Below are 21,657 nucleotides of genomic sequence, written 5' to 3' on the forward strand. Positions count from 1 at the left end.
TATTATTATTATTATTATTATTATTATTATTATTATTATTATTATTATTATTATTATTATTATTATTATTATTTTATTATTATTATTATTATTATTATTATTATTATTATTATTATTATTATTATTATTATTATTATTATTATTATTATTATTATTATTATTATTATTATTATTATTATTATTATTATTATTATTATTATTATTATTATTATTATTATTATATTATTATTATTATTATTATTATTATTATTATTATTATTATTATTATTATTATTATTATTATTATTATTATTATTATTATTATTATTATTATTATTATTATTATTATTATTATTATTATTATTATTATTATTATTATTATTATTATTATTATTATTATTATTATTATTATTATTATTATTATTATTATTATTATTATTATTATTATTATTATTATTATTATTATTATTATTATTATTATTATTATTATTATTATTATTATTATTATTATTATTATTATTATTATTATTATTATTATTATTATTATTATTATTATTATTATTATTATTATTATTATTATTATTATTATTATTATTATTATTATTATTATTATTATTATTATTATTATTATTATTATTATTATTATTATTATTATTATTATTATTATTATTATTATTATTATTATTATTATTATTATTATTATTATTATTATTATTATTATTATTATTATTATTATTATTATTATTATTATTATTATTATTATTATTATTATTATTATTATTATTATTATTATTATTATTATTATTATTATTATTATTATTATTATTATTATTATTATTATTATTATTATTATTATTATTATTATTATTATTATTATTATTATTATTATTATTATTATTATTATTATTATTATTATTATTATTATTATTATTATTATTATTATTATTATTATATTATTATTATTATTATTATTATTATTATTATTATTATATTATTATTATTATTATTATTATTATTATTATTATTATTATTATTATTATTATTATTATTATTATTATTATTATTATTATTATTATTATTATTATTATTATTATTATTATTATTATTATTATATTATTATTATTATTATTATTATTATTATTATTATTATTATTATTATTATTATTATTATTATTATTATTATTATTATTATTATTATTATTATTATTATTATTATTATTATTATTATTATTATTATTATTATTATTATTATTATTATTATTATTATTATTATTATTATTATTATTATTATTATTATTATTATTATTATTATTATATTATTATTATTATTATTATTATTATTATTATTATTATTATTATTATTATTATTATTATTATTATTATTATTATTATTATTATTATTATTATTATTATTATTATTATTATTATTATTATTATTATTATTATTATTATTATTATTATTATTATTATTATTATTATTATTATTATTATTATTATTATTATTATTATTATTATTATTATTATTATTATTATTATTATTATTATTATTATTATTATTATTATTATTATTATTATTATTATTATTATTATATTATTATTATTATTATTATTATTATTATTATTATTATTATTATTATTATTATTATTATTATTATTATTATTATTATTATTATTATTATTATTATTATTATTATTATTATTATTATTATTATTATTATTATTATTATTATTATTATTATTATTATTATTATTATTATTATTATTATTATTATTATTATTATTATTATTATTATTATTATTATTATTATTATTATTATTATTATTATTATTATTATTATTATTATTATTATTATTATTATTATTATTATTATTATTATTATTATTATTATTATTATTATTATTATTATTATTATTATTATTATTATTATTATTATTATTATTATTATTATTATTATTATTATTATTATTATTATTATTATTATTATTATTATTATTATTATTATTATTATTATTATTATTATTATTATTATTATTATTATTATTATTATTATTATTATTATTATTATTATTATTATTATTATTATTATTATTATTATTATTATTATTATTATTATTATTATTATTATTATTATTATTATTATTATTATTATTATTATTATTATTATTATTATTATTATTATTATATTATTATTATTATTATTATTATTATTATTATTATTATTATTATTATTATTATTATTATTATTATTATTATTATTATTATTATTATTATTATTATTATTATTATTATTATTATTATTATTATTATTATTATTATTATTATTATTATTATTATTATTATTATTATTATTATTATTATTATTATTATTATTATTATTATTATTATTATTATTATTATTATTATTATTATTATTATTATTATTATTATTATTATTATATTATTATTATTATTATTATTATTATTATTATTATTATTATTATTATTATTATTATTATTATTATTATTATTATTATTATTATTATTATTATTATTATTATTATTATTATTATTATTATTATTATTATTATTATTATTATTATTATTATTATTATTATTATTATTATTATTATTATTATTATTATTATTATTATTATTATTATTATTATTATTATTATTATTATTATTATTATTATTATTATTATTATTATTATTATTATTATTATTATTATTATTATTATTATTATTATTATTATTATTATTATTATTATTATTATTATTATTATTATTATTATTATTATTATTATTATTATTATTATTATTATTATTATTATTATTATTATTATTATTATTATTATTATTATTATTATTATTATTATTATTATTATTATTATTATTATTATTATTATTATTATTATTATTATTATTATTATTATTATTATTATTATTATTATTATTATTATTATTATTATTATTATTATTATTATTATTATTATTATTATTATTATTATTATTATTATTATTATTATTATTATTATTATTATTATTATTATTATTATTATTATTATTATTATTATTATTATTATTATTATTATTATTATTATTATTATTATTATTATTATTATTATTATTATTATTATTATTATTATTATTATTATTATTATTATTATTATTATTATTATTATTATTATTATTATTATTATTATTATTATTATTATTATTATTATTATTATTATTATTATTATTATTATTATTATTATTATTATTATTATTATTATTATTATTATTATTATTATTATTATTATTATTATTATTATTATTATTATTATTATTATTATTATTATTATTATTATTATTATTATTATTATTATTATTATTATTATTATTATTATTATTATTATTATTATTATTATTATTATTATTATTATTATTATTATTATTATGAGTTTTTTCATGTCGTGGTCCAAATAACTGCTACTTCACCGTCATCAGTGTTGAGTCCCAAATCATTCCACACAGTTTCCGACGCATCCACCACGTTGTTCTTGCATGCTCTGGGACAGCCATTCATGGAGTCACACTCGTCCACCACCTTCGCCACCGTACTCCTTCCGTTTCTAGCTTTGATTCTGATCATTCTCCCGCACCGTGCGCCGTTGCTGTACCATACGGTGGACAGCGCCACCACTCTCTGCGGCAACGGATGGAACTTGCCGTCGCACTCGGAGGCGCCGCCTCCGTCTCCGTCGCGACCGAAGTCGTTGAGAATGAGAATGGCAGGCGTTCCAGAGGGATTGATCTCGGGGGAATGAGCGCCGTTGGATCTGCATGAAGCTGCGTACGTGAGAAGTGTTGTCACATTCACTAGGCAAAACAAAATCACGAACGCAACGATATTTGCCATTGCTCTATAACTAAATATGTCGCTTATTTACTTCAGCTGAGTCTCTCGTATATATATATATATATATATATATATATATATATATATATATATATATATATATATATATATATATATATATATATATATATATATATATATATATATATATATATATATATATATATATATATATATATATATATATATATATATATATATATTAGGCAAAAGGTAAGGGTGATTAATCTTGGTTTTATCACTTTAATATTTGATTATGGAAAAAGTGATTTTAACAATTATTTTTGACAACTATTTTAGAATCATTTATGAAATAATTCGTTGTCCGTTTTAAATATAAGAACCAAGAACGTAGTAACATTTAGTCTATTTTCAAAAAATTATTAAAAAAATTGTTAACGTATCCTTTTACTATATACATACACTTATCAAATATAGTGAAATTAATAAATAAAATAAAATAAAAATTCAATGGGCAAAGAAATTTAAAGACGGCAAAAACAGAAAAAGAAAAAATCCAGCTAAAACAAAATCTCTCTGCTTGATTCGATTTTGTTAACATTTTTTTTTATTCCGAATGACGCAATCTCGGAACCTTCCATTAAAATATTTTATAAAAATTGGTGATTAGAAAATATCGAAAAGGATTGAAGCTTTAAGAATTTCATTTTTCTCTTGCCGGTCACAACAAGAACCAAAGAAAACAACAAAGCTATTGTTATAATATATGTTGTTGTTGTTATTAATTATTTATCTTCAAGTAAATTGATTCAAGATGTATCTGTACAATCTTGTGTTTATTTACGGCATCAATCACAACATTATCTTATTTAAACTTTGTTTGTTTTATAGTCATGAAGTTAATTTTTTTTTACTCACTGAATAATGAAAATACAACAAAGTAAATTTAGAGTTTTTTTTTAATTTCCACTTATCACGTGTTCAATATTTAGAAATTTCTATCTAGTCTTCAAAGATTTACTAAATATTTGTAATATAAATAAATTTCAAAAATTTAATTTATAAATAAATTAAAGAAATTGTTGGAGTATGAGATCAGCCGTCTGGATTATGTTGTGTTGTGTCGTGTCCGAAGTCCAAATATTATTCAAAAGTCTAAGTATTAAATCGAACTATTCATCCAAATCATTGATCGCATTTATTGCTTCGGAGGAAGTGAGGATAAATTTTTCAAATTTCCATTTCTGGGTTAGATGCATTCTTAAATATATTCCCCACTTTTGCCTCTTCCCATAAAACCAATGTTTCTCTTAATCGAAATTAAGCATTAGTAATGTGATATTTACCAATTTTTAATCCTTAAATTTAATGGATAGAAATAAAGTCAATTGTTTTTAATAATTGGAGATGGGGGTGCTTACTTTTATAGATATTCATTGTGGAATTTCCTAATCTCTTTTTATTATATCTCATCATCAATATTTTCAATTAATTTTTTCTGTTTTATATGGTGTTTTTGTCCCTAACATCTACAATGGGGGTTAATGTTTTACTTAAAACTAGGCGTAATTATGTATGTGAAAAAGTATGGTCTCTTGTGCATAATTAGGTTATATATTGACAATATTTGTATAAAAATATGAATCAACACACATATATTACCTGAAAATGACACCTGAAGTAATCCACAGTTCATTGGTATGATGTTATTCATTTATGATAATTGGACATTTTTTTTCTTGAATTATTTTATTTATATCTAATTTATCATACGGATTAAATAATATTATCTTATCTAACCTTTTAGTTTTGTTCATTGGAGCAATGTAATTTCTTTTTGTATTCATATGCTATATTTTTTATATCAACAATACAAAAATATATGTTACAAGTAATATCAATATAGAAAAATTATTATATCTATAAATAATATATTTATATTATTTTATAAAGGGTTAAATATGTTTTTGGTCCCTTAACTTTCGTTGAAAATTTGAATTAGTCAAACTTTAGAAATGTGTGAATTTAGTTATTTTAACTAAATTTTGTTAATTTTATTTGATGTTTCTTAGGCCAAAGTTTTGAAGGGGACTAATTCCAATTTTTACTTAAAGTTAAAGTTAAGGGACCAAAAACATATTTAACTCTTTTATAAAAAGTATTGCTTTTATGATGTGAATAAATGCAAACATTTTTTTTATTGAGCAGAATTTAAACCTTTAAGCTTTTGTTGGAGAGAAAATACTACTTTCATTATTCAAACTATGAAAGACACGTGCATACTATGATAGTAATATGATAGAAAAATGTTTTTTTAAGAATTTTTTTTTATAACTTTTTAACAATAACTTGTGAAAAAATTGTTAAAAAAAAGTTGTTAAAATATAATCTCATGTGATATTATGATGAGTTTTCTAAGCCATGGTCCACGTGATTGCTACTTCACCATCATCAGTGTTGAGACGTAAGTCATTCCACACAGTTTCCGATGCGTCAACGATGTTGGTCTTGCATGGCGATTGATTCGCGTGTTCTTCGTCACACCCTTGCGTCGAGTCGCACTCGTCCACCACCTTTGCCACCGCGCTCCTCCCGTTCTTCGCCGTTATCCTGATCGTTTTCCCGCACCGGGAACCGCCATTGTACCATCCGGTGGAGAGCGCCACCACTCTCTGAGGAAGCGGGTGGTAATTCCCGTCGCACTCGGAGGGTCCTCCGCCGTCCCCACCGGGTCCAAAGTCGTTCACGGTGAGGATAGCCGGCGTTCCCGAGGGGTTGATTGCGGGTGAGTGTGCGCCGTTGGATTGGCACAATGCTGCATTTGTAAGGTGAGGAAGAAGGGTTGCAAAGAAACACGTGAATACTAGAGTCATTGCCATGTTCAGAGTTCAACTACTTTTGCTTAATTTACTAACTTCTGTTACTGCATTATTTGTTCACAAAAGAACTCCTATATAAAGATATCATTTTTCTATAAGAAAAGTACCGTAATTATTTTATTCAATTATAAAATTGTATGTTATAAAGTAATTTCTCTTTGGCATGTAGTAGTTTAGGTTGAAATTTGATGTGAATAGAATGATGTGATATAATATGTAGACATGACAAAAAACAAAAAGCTCACTGTTTTGAATTTTTCATCCTTATACTTCAACCACTGAAACATGATCTATGCCATGTTATTTTTTATATTTGAATTTTTCCCAAAATGAAAAATATAATCTAATTAATATAGACTCAACTTCATGATAATGATAATAAAATCTTAAATTTGAACTTACATATTTGTATTCGTAAGATGACCTGGTTTGATTTTAGGTTTTTTACTTGTTTGATGGATTTAAGTTAAAACTTTATACATTATTTTTTTAGCAGAGGTTAAGACGATTTGAGCTTGAATGAGGCTTGTGAGACTCAATTTTGTTTCTCTTTTTATAACCTTTTAGCTTAGACGGCAGGAATAATGTAAGTGAAATATATAAAAATTGGTAAGAAAAATAAATAACTCAACCACATTAAGTTTTACCTATATATATATTACCATTAATATCCTTTAAGTAAAGTTTAATCTCCTTGTATATAACACAGACTGGATTCAACTAAAGTAATTTTTTTTTCTTTTTCTATAAACAATAAATAAGTCTTATTTCAGTAAAATTTCAATAATTCTATAAAATGGAAAACACGAGACGTGCCAAAGAAACTAATTTTTTTGTTAGAAGACAGAGAAATTATAAGCATATTAATTCTTCTATACTTTCTAATAAATTTTTTATTTAATATAAAATAATGTTAATTACTTAACATGTGTTTTTAAAACATCCATTTACAATACCTTTTGGTAATATCAATCGCAATAAAAATCAATTTATATCTTCTGAATTTATATTTGAATTAATACAGAAAGATTCCATACAAGTGATATTTAAGATTAAATCCAAAATATACATAATATAATAATAAATAATTTATTTCGGTTTAAAAAATTTATTTATATTAATATCAGACTGGATTAATTTTATATTAATATAAATATATAATGTGTTTATAAAAATGAAGAAGATGAGAACATTCTCTCATTCCTAGACCTTTAAGGGTTTGCCCCACCACCTCCCCATTCTGGATTAGCATGTCTGATATGAATAATTTACCTTTGGAACCAACTACCACATTAAATTATGAGTTTTTTTTTACGAGTGTTTAATATATATATATATATATATATATATATATATATATATATATATATATATATATAATATTATTCTTTGAGATTACGAATTCATATTTAATAATTTTATATCCAGATGTTTTAAATTCAGATTTTACAAATGAAAAAAATGTCAAAATTAATGCACGCTTTGTTTGTTAGAACGAAAATAAATAGGTGATGAATGAGAGAATAAAATAAGATAAATAAGTAAAATTAAGATCCTTGTGTTGCATTTTGTAGATTTATTTCTGTTTCTCTCTTCCTTTTGTGCAACAAAAAAAAAGGATGTAGCTTTCTCGTTTTTCTTATATTATTTTGAGGAAACCTCAACTTGTACAGCCTTTGTCTTAATAACTTGTTGGCAGATGTTTGGAACATCAATAATTGAGGATAGGACTCTGTCAATGTTGGCGCATGCAAGAACAAAGGACACCATAACAACAAAATTCCTTTAAATTTGTACATTCTTTCTCTATCACTGTTTTTTAGTTAAATTCTAATAGCTTTAATTTTATATTGATTTAGGATTCAGACTCATTTACTAATTATATTTTTTCATGTGAGGATTTATTAAAAGTATTAGTTTTAAAAGATGATACTTAATTATTTTATTATTTAGAAATCAGATTATAAAAAAAAAATTCATTAATAGAGTTTCATTTTATAAGAACTGGTATCTTCTAAATATTTTTATAAACTATTCTTTTAATTCTATTTAAATCTCTGTCTATATATTTTATTTTGAAGATCAGAGTATGTTATAAAATTCCTGTCACTTAAGTCTATAATTCTACTTGATTAAAATCTTTAGTCGAGTATGTTCACATTTTGTCATTATGTTTGGTCTTTTAAGAAATTTGTTACATGTGAGGTGTTTTGAGTTTCCATGTGACTTTAAAGGGTTTAAGATGAATCTCTCTTCGGTTAAGATTGATAAAGTGTGTTATGATCGTTTATCTTATTCATATGTAAGTAAAGCAACCTATGTGAGGTAAAATCTCTGTTTATTTGTTATATATGAATAAAAGATAATACAAGTAAAAAGGGTGTGAAGTAGTGAAATTGATGATTGTTTGTTCCCGAATAATGGTTGTATATGTATATAATGGTTGTATATGTATATAGTATTTGTATTATATAGATCCTCCCATTTGTTGAAATTTTATATTTTAAAAATTTTAATAAAATTTTCATGAAAAACTGTAAATGCACAATATATACTTTTTGTAATTGTTTGTGCTTGACATCAACTAAGCAATGCACCAATTTGTAGTGTGATTGTGCTAATTTAGGTGTTACATTATACATATTATACATAGTTTAATTTTCTTTATTCAATAATCCACTCTTATATTTCTAACCTTTTATATACTCAAAAGTTTTTGTTTTTTACCATTTTATGATGTATATTTGACTGGCATCAACATTTTTAAAATTATTGAAATTATAATTTTCTAACTTTTTTTACCAACCAATTAATTAAAATCTTTATTTACATAAGAAACTTATGTAATAGACAATTTTTTTTAAGAAAAATCTTTTAAGTGCGTACTATTGATAATCGATGTCGTAATGTGATCATAAATTTTTTGACCCAGACGTATAGTTTTAGCTGTTACATGTTTATTATGTTCTCTTGTGATTGAATTTGATTTAAGTGTTGAGACAAACATTGATGATAAAATCCTTTGACGGCAATAGTTCAATCGATTAAATATGTATACAAGTTGCGGTAAATTTTATATCACACTTAATTCCTACCTATTAAAAAATTAAATTAAATAGAAATATTATATATATAATAATAATATGAAAATACTAAAGTATTGGAAAAATAGATAATCGTACTTCTTTTGTTTGTTTAGTGTAATTATTTAAAATAATTTGCTTCTATTTAAATCCAATAGTAATTGTTTCTCTATTATTTTTTCTTCTTCACCTAAAATTTAGTTAATTTAAAGTCGAAGACAATATGTATTTCTTGTAATATAAAAATAAAACAAACGTAAATTAAAGTCATTCTTTTGTTGCATTTATAGATTTCTTTAAAAGAAAAGTTTAAGCAACAATTAAAAATAAACGAGAAAAAACTTAGAAAGAGGCCTTTATTTTTACAAAAATTTGAAAATTAGGTCACATTTTTTTATACGATTTCAGTTTCATTCCAATAATATGAATTTTGTTATTATAATATATGTTATTATTAGTAATTATTTATATTAGTATTGTTATAGTTGTTATTAATATTAGTATATTTATTTAAAAAAAATGAACTAGTTTTTAACAGTAGGTAAATTATTATATTTTGTTTCAGCGATACAAGTAAAAGAGGAAAAACTAATATAAAAACATTTTTAAATAAGGTTTTAGTTCCTTTAAATACGACATATTTATGTGTAAATGATTATTATTTTTAAATTATAAAGCTTTTCTAACCGTCCATTTTTAGTTTTTACTATTAGTTATATTTAATTCTATCCTAAAATATTTGTTAACATATTTAAGTTAATAATAAAATATTTATATTAAGATAATTATATTTCATTCGATAGCTTTCTTTTAATGTTTTATTTATATTAAAGATAATTACAATTTAGTTTGAGTTTATAATACTAGAACTAATATACAGAAAAGAAATTATAAACATCTAAAAGATATGAGCTTTTTAACAAAAAATATATATTAAAATAAATTATTGAATAAAAATAAAAATTATATATAATTATTTTATTTATAATATATAAGACATATGTTATTTAATTAAACACGTAGGTATTTTAATTTGAATGTTTTTTACTTTAATTATATTAATTGACATGTTTCATTTTCATCACTAAACTAGTTATAATTAGTGAGAAAACTAAAATAAAATATTACAAAAATAAGATAAATTTAAGTTCATAATTTTTTTTCGGACATTAAAACAATCATATTTGCAGATATTAAAAACATAATTAAAATGTAAGACCACTAAAATAACAAACAAAATTAAAATGACGAAAATTACTCTTGCTTCTGCTATGTTATTACTTCGTGAGATAAACACACCCGCCTCACTCGTTTGGTGCCGCTCGCAGGTGCCGCCACCATTTCTGGTACGTTAGTGTTCTTGGGATTTCAGATTATTCATTTTCTTTTATTACGACATACATGTTTTTAATTTTGAATAACTCTATTGCGTTCTTGAGTATGAATTTTTAGAATGATTTTGAAGAAGAAAATAATAGTCTAGTTAAACGTATAAAACTTAGGGTAACAATGAAATCGATATTTTGAAATTGGAATAGAATATCACTGGATGGAATTAGGCCTTAAGTTTTGGCATTTGACTGTGATATTCCGTGTCCCTCCAAAATCTTTGCTTATCATGGTGAGAATTTGGGTTTTTCTGAAATTCCTCTTCTTTAGGGTTTGATTTGATTTCGCGAAAGAAATGGAGTTTGTTAACCGAATAGCGGACATAGCTGCGAGAGCTGCAAACAACAACAAATTGATCAACGTTTGTCTGGTTGCTTCATTTGGAATCCTTGCGGTAAGATCTATGAATCAACAATGGACCATTGAAGCTCTTGAGGCTGAGAAGGAATCTCTAGCCAAATCCAACAAGTCCATTAGAAGGACCATTTGGAACTGGAAGCAGCAGCTTTATGCTGAAGCCTCTACTGATTCTTCGGTGGTTCCTCTGGCAAGGCTCAGAGCCATATATGGTGATGCGCCGCTTCCTCCACATGCCGGACCAGGTAATTCATTTACTTCTCTTACCCTACTCTAGACTCTATCTATTGAGTGAGGCAATGAAATTTGACTTTGTTTATGTGGAAAGTGGTTTGGTGGATTAAAAAGGAAGGAACAAAGTTTTTGTTCAAGTTATTTTCACCGTTAGGTTGCTTTATAGATTCCTACAATCATTTTCCCTGTTATATACGGTTTTGTTTTAGCTATGCTTGAACTATTGGTTGGGCATTGTGCATTTGACAACTTAGGGGCCAATTTTGTGCCTTTTCTCCAATCCTTTGTGTTTTAGGAGTATCAATGTGCTTATAACATGATCTGTTGTTCGGGAGGGAATGGACCTTCTTTCTTGTCGTTATGCTTATAGTCTCTCTAGAAAGGGTTTTCCTAACAAGTTTCCTGAGGACCTGGTTCAGCTGCATGTAGTACACTCTAAATAGGGCCTATTTGTGTAAGATTCTGCATAAACCTGTCTTGATAAGACAAATAAGAAGAAAAACTGAAATGACTCTCTATAAGTAAAAATTAGCTTATGCAAAAGTTAAGTACAAGAATCTATAAAAGCTATGAGAAAATAACGAAAAGACAAAAGTTCAATATAGCAATTTAGTTCTATCTCATAGGGAAACCCCACTAAGTCGTAAAATAGTCAATATTACATCATCATACGGAAGCTAAATGAATGAATACATTTACTCGTAGACACTGCAACCCAAAACTAAGCATTAGAGTTCAAATCAGACTGTATTTCTCTTGAGACTACTTATCCTTTTATATTTCAATTTTGACCATAGTGTATCCCAGTTTGACTCCATATGTGGCTGCATGGTTAACAGTGACGTAGCATTAAGACACATTTCGTTTACTATGTATGTTTTTGTGTCAAAAATGTTATAACATGGCTATCGTGTAAAGAGCTGTAGTAAAAAGATGATGTTTTTCAATCGTAGTTAGAGATTAATCACACAGGATTAGACGTGGTCAATCTGCTTTATCTATGCATATCAGCGATTGTATTATGTCTTGAGTTTTGGCGTTTAAGTTTTTTTTTTTTTCAGGAGATACTGTGACGAAAGATGCATAGTCATCCGGTACGACCAAAATAATGGCCTGACACTTGTTTAGTATCAGCACTTTCAAAAGTTTTTGGCCTTGGAAAGATGCTAATGAATGTTTTTCAAGAGAACAAAAAGGTATAATCGTTTGGTAATTTGTTGTTCTATTAGCATGTAAATCTAGAACTTGGAAGAAGTTAGAAAGGGTGAAAAAATAATGATTGTAAGGACAAAAACACTCTTATTTTTGTTACACATGATATCCATCAAACAATTTTGGGGGCAGATGAGAACTAAATACAGTTTTGGTAGTGGATAAGGTGCAGTCTTCAAATAGTGTTCTATCAAACTTGTCTGGTTGACTGCCATGATGCGTATAATGGACGACTTCTCGTGAGCAAAAACCTTGCTTCATTCTATCGCCTGTGACTTGTAAATTTTACTTGAGACCGTTATAATATACGATTTTCGTTCATGCTTTCAGTTCAGGAGAGAGAGTTGCAAAAATGCTATTTGTTTGGGATATAAAATGATCACTCTCAGATGTGTTCATGAGTGGGTTCACAAGGTTCGATAATTATGATCCTTGGTTCTTGCAATTTTTTTTAAAACCAAATGACTCGTGATTTTTTGTAGATCGACAAATTGAATTGTTCTTTAATCAAGTAATGTAGTTTATTCTAACTTGAGGAGCAACATCCCTATGTGAGAGTTATACTATCACATTTTGTGAGCTTTATTATGCCACTCTATTTTTTTAGTATTTTTGTAACTGTTGTTTCAAGGTCTTGCAAAACATACATTTTAATAATATTTACTTACATTTAAATTTTTAGATAAAAGGTTGATTTATTTACTATATCTAAATATTCTTTAAACGTTATTGTGATTAATTAAAGAGATTTGCGTACTCAAGATGTTAATAGGTTAAAATGGTTTTATTGAGATTGAAAATTAATTCTTTTATTCATATGATTCAAAGTTCTAATATCAATATTAATGATGAATCTTAAAGGATTTATTAAGGAAGATTTAATATGAATAAAATCTGAATCAAATATAAGAACTTGATATAAATTCTAATCCAAAATCTTTAAGAAAAAGTTTATAAATCGTTCACACTTAATTTTCTCATTTCTCTTTAATGGACTCACAGTTGAGTTCTTTTTTGTTTTTTTAAGTAACATCGAGAAAAGAGAAAACCTACAATTTGATCATTTCAAATTTATTTTTTGTTAATTTTTGTGAAGAGGAATGGGGACAGAGAAAGGGATGCGGATGGTTGAATTAACTGAACTGCTTCCATGTAGCTAAGAACAGATTCAATGTATCGTTGAAATCAGGTATCTGCTTTTTGAAAATGGCTTCTATTAACAATTATATCTGGACGACCTTAATGGGCCTTTTGAATGACAACATGTGGTAAAACAAACAGTGTTCAAACTCAGGGCAGAAGAAATTGTTTCCTCTGATTCCTTGTGTGAGGAAGTAAAATTTTGCTATTATTCGTGGAAGTTTTGGGATTGAAAGAAGACAAAATTAATTCCAATCAAAGTTTATCTACCTAATGATTTGACACTCAGCACAATATTTTATATACACACAGAGAGTAAAAAAAGACGGATAAAATATTCCAACAATACCTTTTATGAAAATAACTATAAAATAATAGCAATTAATTGATAAGACATGCAATTAAACACCAAACTTAAACACCTTGCCGTGGTTAAGGATGTGTTCTGAGCATGAAATGTTCAAATCTAATCACATTCCAGTGAAAGCTGGACAGATTTGAGCATGAATTAAAGAGTGAAAAAGTGAAAGGGTAAATGGAAAGTTAGGGAATCCAATCGTGACTGAAGTCATACGACAAAGTAAAACATTATATTATATAAAACATGAATGACATATTAATTTATTAGATTTTTGAATAAAGATTTTGAATAAAGAATGATGTTATATTAGACTATTTCATCGGTGTTTGTGTCTTTCCCACGGATCCCTCTTGCAAGATCCAACAAAATAATCATTCAGCAAAATTTTTGCGTTGAAAGAGACTTGGATTGCAGCTATAGGCTGTTTAGTTCAAGGGAAAGTGGCCATAAATTTCACCTTTTTGTTCTCATTTTGTTCTTAGAAACTCTCTCTCTCTCATACACACACACCTAAAAACAGAAAAGCAAAATCTGTTTATTGATTTCCCTTTATCATAATTTGATCATGGCATTCATCTCTTCACCTTTCACAACTTGCAAGGTCTTTCCACCAATAAGCTTACATTCCACACACACAAACACTACAACATTAATGTTAATATTCTCTTATTATCATATACTATAACCATTGCTTTCTCAGATTCTGAATTATTCTGATACTTTGTTTCAGAAAGACTTGAGTTTCTCTGCTCTTCCTTCACGATCCTTTACAACAGGGCAAAGACAGACATGCAAGAAAACATCATCAAAGAAGATTGTTTCTGTTGTGTCATCCCAGAACAAACGCAACCCTTCTGCAACTGGCTCAGTTCTGTTCACTTTCTTCCATGTTTTCCAACGACATGTTCAAATTATTATACATAGTGCTAATATTGGTGTGTTGGTTCACTGCAGACCAAAATTCCCATGACTGCAACAGAGAAGATTCTGGCAAGAGCTGCTGAGAAATGTGAAGTGAGACCAGGGGAAAACGCATGGACAGATGTGGATGTTTTGATGATCAATGATATCACTTGTCCAGGGATAACTGGAATCTTCAAGAAACAGTTTGGCAACACTGCAAAGGTAACTCCAACACTTTTTCTTTGGAACATGTTTGAAATTCTAGTTATGAATAAACTGTTTAGTGATACGTTACTACATTCTTGAATAATAATAGCGATGTGAAATTTGTACACCAAAAGGTTTGGGACCGTGAAAAGGTTGTGGTTATCCCTGATCACTATATATTTACAAACGATGAACGTGCACACCGCAACGTGGATATTGCAAGAGACTTTTGTGTGGAGCAAGATATCAAGTACTTCTATGATATTCAAGATCGCAGTAATTTCAGGGTACGCTTTCTCTTTAGTCTTTTTTTGTTTTTTAAACATCGGTTGGTTTCGTTTTTATAGTTTGATCCTTTTCCGTTTTAAAGATTTCAAAGAACTTAATATGTATAGAATCTGAGCATAGAAAATGTTTGTTGAAGAAAGATAAAAATTATAACCATAGTTCAATTAATGTCAACCATTATTATATCAAGACCTTAATTCTTTTACACATTGCAGGCTAATCCAGATTATAAAGGTGTTTGTCATATTGCTCTAGCACAAGAGGGTCATTGCAGACCTGGAGAGGTGAGTTCTGTTAAAAAAGCTAAGACATGTTAAAATCTGAAATCTACAGATTTCAGAAATGTTCTTATCACTTCATATGTGACAACAGGTCTTGTTTGGTACTGATTCACACACCACATCAGCTGGAGCATTTGGTCAGTTTGCCACAGGAGTTGGTAACACTGATGCAGCTTTTATATTAGGGACAGGGAAGATCTTACTCAAGGCAAGTAAAAAAGTGTCTTCATTAAAAATACTTGGATTTTGTTGAGGGTGAAGACTTTTCATTAGGACTATGAGTCTGTAAGACTGCCTATTCAATTATCCATAAATATCATTAAAAAGGTGATACATCATACTGGGAATCCAAGTGTGAGTCTAAGTTCCACATTTGATAGAAATGAGAAAATATAGCTCTCTACAAAGGTGAAATACCTATTAATCCATTGTTTTAAGGTTTTGGGTAAAAAGTGGTGTCAATCCCTTATATAGTTGGACTCAGATCTCATGTTGTATCTCCCTAGTTAATCTCCTCCTCAACAGACCCAACACCATATATCCATGCACCAAGCCTAATAGTATTTTGGGTGAAGGAGTGTAATGGGAAAATCCAAATTTTTTGTCTTTCTTCCATATGAGCCAACACCATTATTTCTGCTTCTTCTGCATAACATCTTAGTATTTGTTGATATCAACCATGGTTAATGTCTGAAACATGCTTAAACTGCAGGTGCCTCCAACATTAAGATTTGTACTGGATGGTGAAATGCCCAGCTATTTGCTTGCAAAGGATCTAATCTTGAACGTGGGTGATGTTTTCTTCTCACGTGTTTTTCCATTTGAATAAAATGTGGTTAATCAAAATTATTTGGCGCTAGTACATTATAACATTGTTTTCTCTCAAAGGTGTTGCCTTTTGAAAACCTTTACCCTAATTCAGATCATTGGTGAAATATCCATGTCTGGTGCAACATATAAAACGATGGAGTTTGTTGGGACAACAGTTGAAAGTTTAAGTGTATGTATATTTAACTTTTCATTTTTATGTCTAAGCTATGTTATTTGCTCAAGTATGTGACTTTGGAATTGTTGTATCGTAGATGGAAGAAAGGATGACACTGTGCAATATGGTTGTAGAAGCTGGAGGGAAAAATGGTATTGTTGCTGCTGATAGAACCACATACAAATACTTAGAGGTTATTGGAGTTAATCAATGCCCTTAATGCATTCCCTTTCTCTCACTGCCATGGATTTTATATTGTTGAGTGGTTTTGCACAGGATAAGACGTCTTCACCATATGAACCAGTTTTTAGTGATGAGAATGCAAGGCAAGTTCTGTTTGCTACTCATACATATATATATATATATATATATATATATATATATATATATATACACACACACACATATATATATACACACACACACATATATATATACACACACACACACACACATATATATATATATATACACACACACACACATATATATATAGACATAATTAAAATATAAATCCCCTTTTCTGAATAATTCATATATTTCCACCTTGGTTTTCTTCGTTTTTCTCTTATGTGATCTTTTGAAATCTCTTTTTTTTTCTTGTCTTTTGTCGTTATGTGCTAGATTTCTAGCCCAGTATAGATTTGATGTATCAAAGATGGAACCATTGGTTGCGAGGGTACTTTGACTTCAACTCATCATATTCTTTGGCTTCATTTTGCCATAAAAGTGTAAAGAACTTTGTATTGTAAAAAATCATTGTGTTTGATTGCTAATATAGCGTAATATGTTTAAACCACCACACAGCCACATTCTCCTGATAATCGTGCTTTGGCAAGAGAATGCAACCATGTGAAAATTGACAGAGTATACATTGGATCCTGTACTGGTGGAAAGACTGAAGATTTTATGGCTGCAGCAAAAGTTTTCTTAGCGGGTGTATGTCTATTACAATTTCTTATTCTACTTCATATTCTTTATAACATACAAACTGCATATATTTTATGGTGGAGATTGGATTCATTTTGGGGAGGGCTTGAAACAATCACTTCTCTTCATGAAGGATGACAATCCTGCAGTGACTTTCATGTCTATGTTTGGAATCTGTCATGATGATGAATTAGAATCAGGAATTTTGGATTGAGGCAAGCTTGTTATTTTTCATCACACCTGTAGTGGAAGTCTTCAAATTAAAAATCACTATAAATAAGTTTACTTCAATATCTATGTCTGATGTAAATGTGTTACCGTATATAATAACTCTTGCAAATGAGATTGTAAATAATAACACTTACAATGCATACAAGAAAAGCACAGGTTTTATGAAGAGAAGTATATGTGAGACAATAGGATATTTTGATCTTAGTTCTTATTTTTTATTTTTCTTCTTAGTAAACATTAGTAACTGACACTTCTTTTTATTTCTTTATCATCTTTTGCATGATGAAACTGGTTCCATTGTAGGGAAAAACTGTCAAAGTTCCTACTTTTCTTGTTCCTGCTACACAGAAGGTGGGTGAAGGATTACTGTTTCTATTCAAGTTATGGGGTGTGTCTCCTGTTTCATTAGTGTCAATTACCAAAATTGTCAAATTTTCAGGTTTGGATGGACCTGTACACACTTGAGGTACCTGGTTCAGGTGGCAAGACTTGTTCAAAGATTTTTGAAGAAGCTGGATGTGATCATCCAGCAAGTCCTAGTTGTGCTGCATGTATGGGTGGTCCAAGAGACACATTTGGACGTTTGAATGAACCCCAGGTAAACCTGCACTTTCTTCAAATCGAACTTACCCTTTATAAAGTATTGCTTAAAAAGAAAATTTTAGTGTGTAGCTAAAATAGTTGGATCTCTTGGAAACATCATATGACAAAAATTATTGTTCGGAGCCAAATATAAAACCCAAAACGTAGTTGGGTCATATTCCAGTTAACGCCATTGCCCTTCTGCTAAAGTCAAATTCCTTAGAAAAGGCTGGTTTGTATTTTCTGGAGCAGCTATAGATAAATGTACAGAAACTTCCTTTATATTTTGAATGTGTTATTGTTTTTGCTTTCGATGTAACCGATGAAAGGACACTCTATGCAGGTCTGTGTCTCAACAACAAATCGAAATTTCCCTGGTCGGATGGGGCACATAGAAGGCCAGATATATCTTGCTTCTCCGTATACTGCAGCAGCATCTGCACTAACTGGTTTCGTAACTGATCCCAGGAAGTTCCTGTAGATAAGCTACCATGTGTAGACAGCAGTTTCTACCTACTTGGAAAAATAAATGATAGAACTGGAAGGATTTATATGCTAGAGCCAGAATCATGCATTTGGTAAAAATGAGCTTGTAAGCAGGATTTTTAAAACTACGGCAGTTGGAAAGTTGTCAAGATAGATTGGTATGGTTGATAATGTTTACCGAACAAGATATACATGCAAGGGTTTCTGTTGAAATTCATCTGCTACATTACAACACAAGAATAATACAATGCTTCTTAATCAATCACAGGGTGTTTTTTTTTTCTTCTTATAGTTAATTTCCTCATGTTATCAAGCAAGAATTGTCAATGAGTTGAGGAATCTGAAACTTTTGAAATTTGCTCATAAATGGTTACTCAAGCATGTTTATTTAAGCACAAAATAGTTGACTTGAGTACTTGACATGTATATCCCATGGAGATTCATATATTCTCCAACGAGTGCATTGATGACATGGAAACAACATTTTGCAATAAGGCACAAGAATATTCCTATGTTGTTGTAGTGGGTTTGGATCCATCAGAGAAGGCTGCTGGTATTGTCGTCCATGGAGGCAGAGCGGCAGCGGCCCTTCTTTCCTTTAGAGTCGCTGCCGACGTAGCATTCAACACTGCAGATCTTACTAAAGCATGAAAACAACCCACTCCCACTACGATCCGTACCCTTTACCCCGCCCCCACTCCTATAACCGTCGGTGTGCCTTTGAGAGTGGCGGCTCGTCTTTGTGCTCGACGTCGGGTGGCTAGAGAACCTGATCAATCACTGGCGGCAAGTCTGACCGCCACCTCTCCAATTTCGACTGTAACCCCTCCACGATCCGGTCCAAGCTCCACCCTCCCGCCCTCTCGTGTTCCCCCTCGTCAATCACTGGCTTTCTCGCTATCGCCGTGGCCACTTCCGACGGGGATGGCCCCAGCTCCGACTCTGTCATCACCATCTGTCCCATGTTCCCCTAGTTTGACCTCCGCGCCGTCATGTACTCAATCCCACCGTTCACCTTTCCGAAAGAATGCATCGGCTCCCCCCTCTTCGGATAGAGATTTGATACCGTCAGCGACGCCCGGAACTGCGCGCCCCCACCGCCGGTGAGTTCTGAAACTGCGGCTTCGGAGACGCTAAATATTGCGGCTTCGTAGATGCCATATATTGCGGCTTCGGAGATGCTATATACTGCGGATTCTGCAAATTCTTAAACTGCGGCGCCGGAGAATTGATTGCGGTGCCAGAGAGTTCTTAAACTGTGGCACCCGAGAATTCATAAACTGCAGTTTCAGAGAATTCTTGAACTAGGGCGCCGGAGAATTCTTGAACTGCGGTGTCGGAGAGCTCAAATAATGTGGTGCCGGAGAATTCTTAAACTGCGGCGCCGAAGAGCTCATATAATGTGGTTTAGGAGAATTCTTATACTGCCATGCCGGAGAGTTCATATACAGCGGTGCCGGCGAGCTAGTATGCTGCCTTGCCGGAGAATTCGTGAACTGTGGTGCGGGCGTATTTATATAGTGTGGCACTGGAGAGTTTCGGAACTGGTGTTCTGGGGTGGCGCGAGTTTCGTACGTAACGTTGTTAACTAGAATGTATTCTTCCTCTATGGCGTCGGTAACGAAGTTGTTTTGGCCAATGCTAACGTCGGAATCGGAGTTAGCATCAGAATGCGCGTCGGTGGTCATGGTGCTGGGTTTGAAAATCTTCGTATATTGACATCGTTGTTGTAGTGCTGAGGTGGCGAAATCTCCTCCACGTGGCCATTCATTTCTTTTGAACCCTTCTTCTCATTCTCACTGCTGTTTTCGCTTTCTTTCTTAACCAACTAAAACCACTTAAATCCTATCCATTCCTTTTTTAGACTAAATGGGTAATTAACTATTTTTTTTAACTACTCCTTCCTTCTCACATCGCCTAACTATCTATCAATAAATACTATTTTTAATACCCATTACATTTACATGTAATATTATTATTGTTCAACAACAAAACTCATTTAATGTAAATAATATTTTCATTTACATTCTTTTTAAATAGTTTTTTTATTCATAAAAACCATTCAAAATATAAAAAAAAAAATAGATTTCATTCATTCTTGATTTTGTTTGATAAAAAGTTGTGCAGACATACACATATACAAATACAATAAAATCAACCAATGTAAGTACTTTCATGTGACAATACTCTTTCTTCCTGCGCTTCTTCAGCAGAATCACGTTGGTCTTGCTTCTGGTGGGTGGTCTTTTGACCTTCTTTTCATAACTCCACTTTCAAAACTAAAATCA

General features: G+C 27.0%; 4 protein-coding genes across 4 annotated transcripts; 2 read left to right on the forward strand and 2 right to left on the reverse strand.

Moving 5' to 3' along the window:
- Nucleotides 1-3,407: 3,407 nt before the first annotated feature.
- Nucleotides 3,408-3,860, reverse strand: LOC128195793 (ripening-related protein grip22-like). The gene has a single exon (XM_052874465.1). The coding sequence runs from the start codon at nucleotides 3,858-3,860 to the stop codon at nucleotides 3,408-3,410; it is 453 nt and encodes a 150-aa protein (XP_052730425.1).
- Nucleotides 3,861-6,235: 2,375 nt separating this feature from the next.
- On the reverse strand, nucleotides 6,236-6,700 carry LOC108341457 (ripening-related protein grip22). Its single transcript, XM_017579136.1, has one exon. It carries the CDS (start codon nucleotides 6,698-6,700, stop codon nucleotides 6,236-6,238), a length of 465 nt encoding a protein of 154 aa, XP_017434625.1.
- Nucleotides 6,701-11,029: 4,329 nt separating this feature from the next.
- Nucleotides 11,030-13,240, forward strand: LOC108342159 (uncharacterized). Its single transcript, XM_017579877.2, has 3 exons — nucleotides 11,030-11,129; nucleotides 11,443-11,774; nucleotides 12,825-13,240. Exons 2-3 carry the CDS (start codon nucleotides 11,468-11,470, stop codon nucleotides 12,848-12,850), a joined length of 333 nt encoding a protein of 110 aa, XP_017435366.1. The 5' UTR covers nucleotides 11,030-11,129; nucleotides 11,443-11,467; the 3' UTR covers nucleotides 12,851-13,240.
- A 1,573-nt stretch (nucleotides 13,241-14,813) lies between these two features.
- LOC108340925 (3-isopropylmalate dehydratase large subunit, chloroplastic) lies at nucleotides 14,814-19,582 on the forward strand. Its single transcript, XM_017578492.2, has 15 exons — nucleotides 14,814-15,077; nucleotides 15,207-15,344; nucleotides 15,431-15,601; nucleotides 15,721-15,873; nucleotides 16,090-16,158; nucleotides 16,247-16,363; nucleotides 16,868-16,942; nucleotides 17,078-17,155; nucleotides 17,238-17,333; nucleotides 17,417-17,466; nucleotides 17,765-17,819; nucleotides 17,948-18,079; nucleotides 18,605-18,652; nucleotides 18,741-18,899; nucleotides 19,227-19,582. Exons 1-15 carry the CDS (start codon nucleotides 15,042-15,044, stop codon nucleotides 19,362-19,364), a joined length of 1,515 nt encoding a protein of 504 aa, XP_017433981.1. The 5' UTR covers nucleotides 14,814-15,041; the 3' UTR covers nucleotides 19,365-19,582.
- The last annotated feature ends 2,075 nt before the right edge of the window (nucleotides 19,583-21,657 follow it).

The sequence above is a fragment of the Vigna angularis genome, chromosome 3 (genome assembly GCF_016808095.1).
Source record: "Vigna angularis cultivar LongXiaoDou No.4 chromosome 3, ASM1680809v1, whole genome shotgun sequence".
Lineage (NCBI taxonomy): Eukaryota > Viridiplantae > Streptophyta > Magnoliopsida > Fabales > Fabaceae > Vigna > Vigna angularis.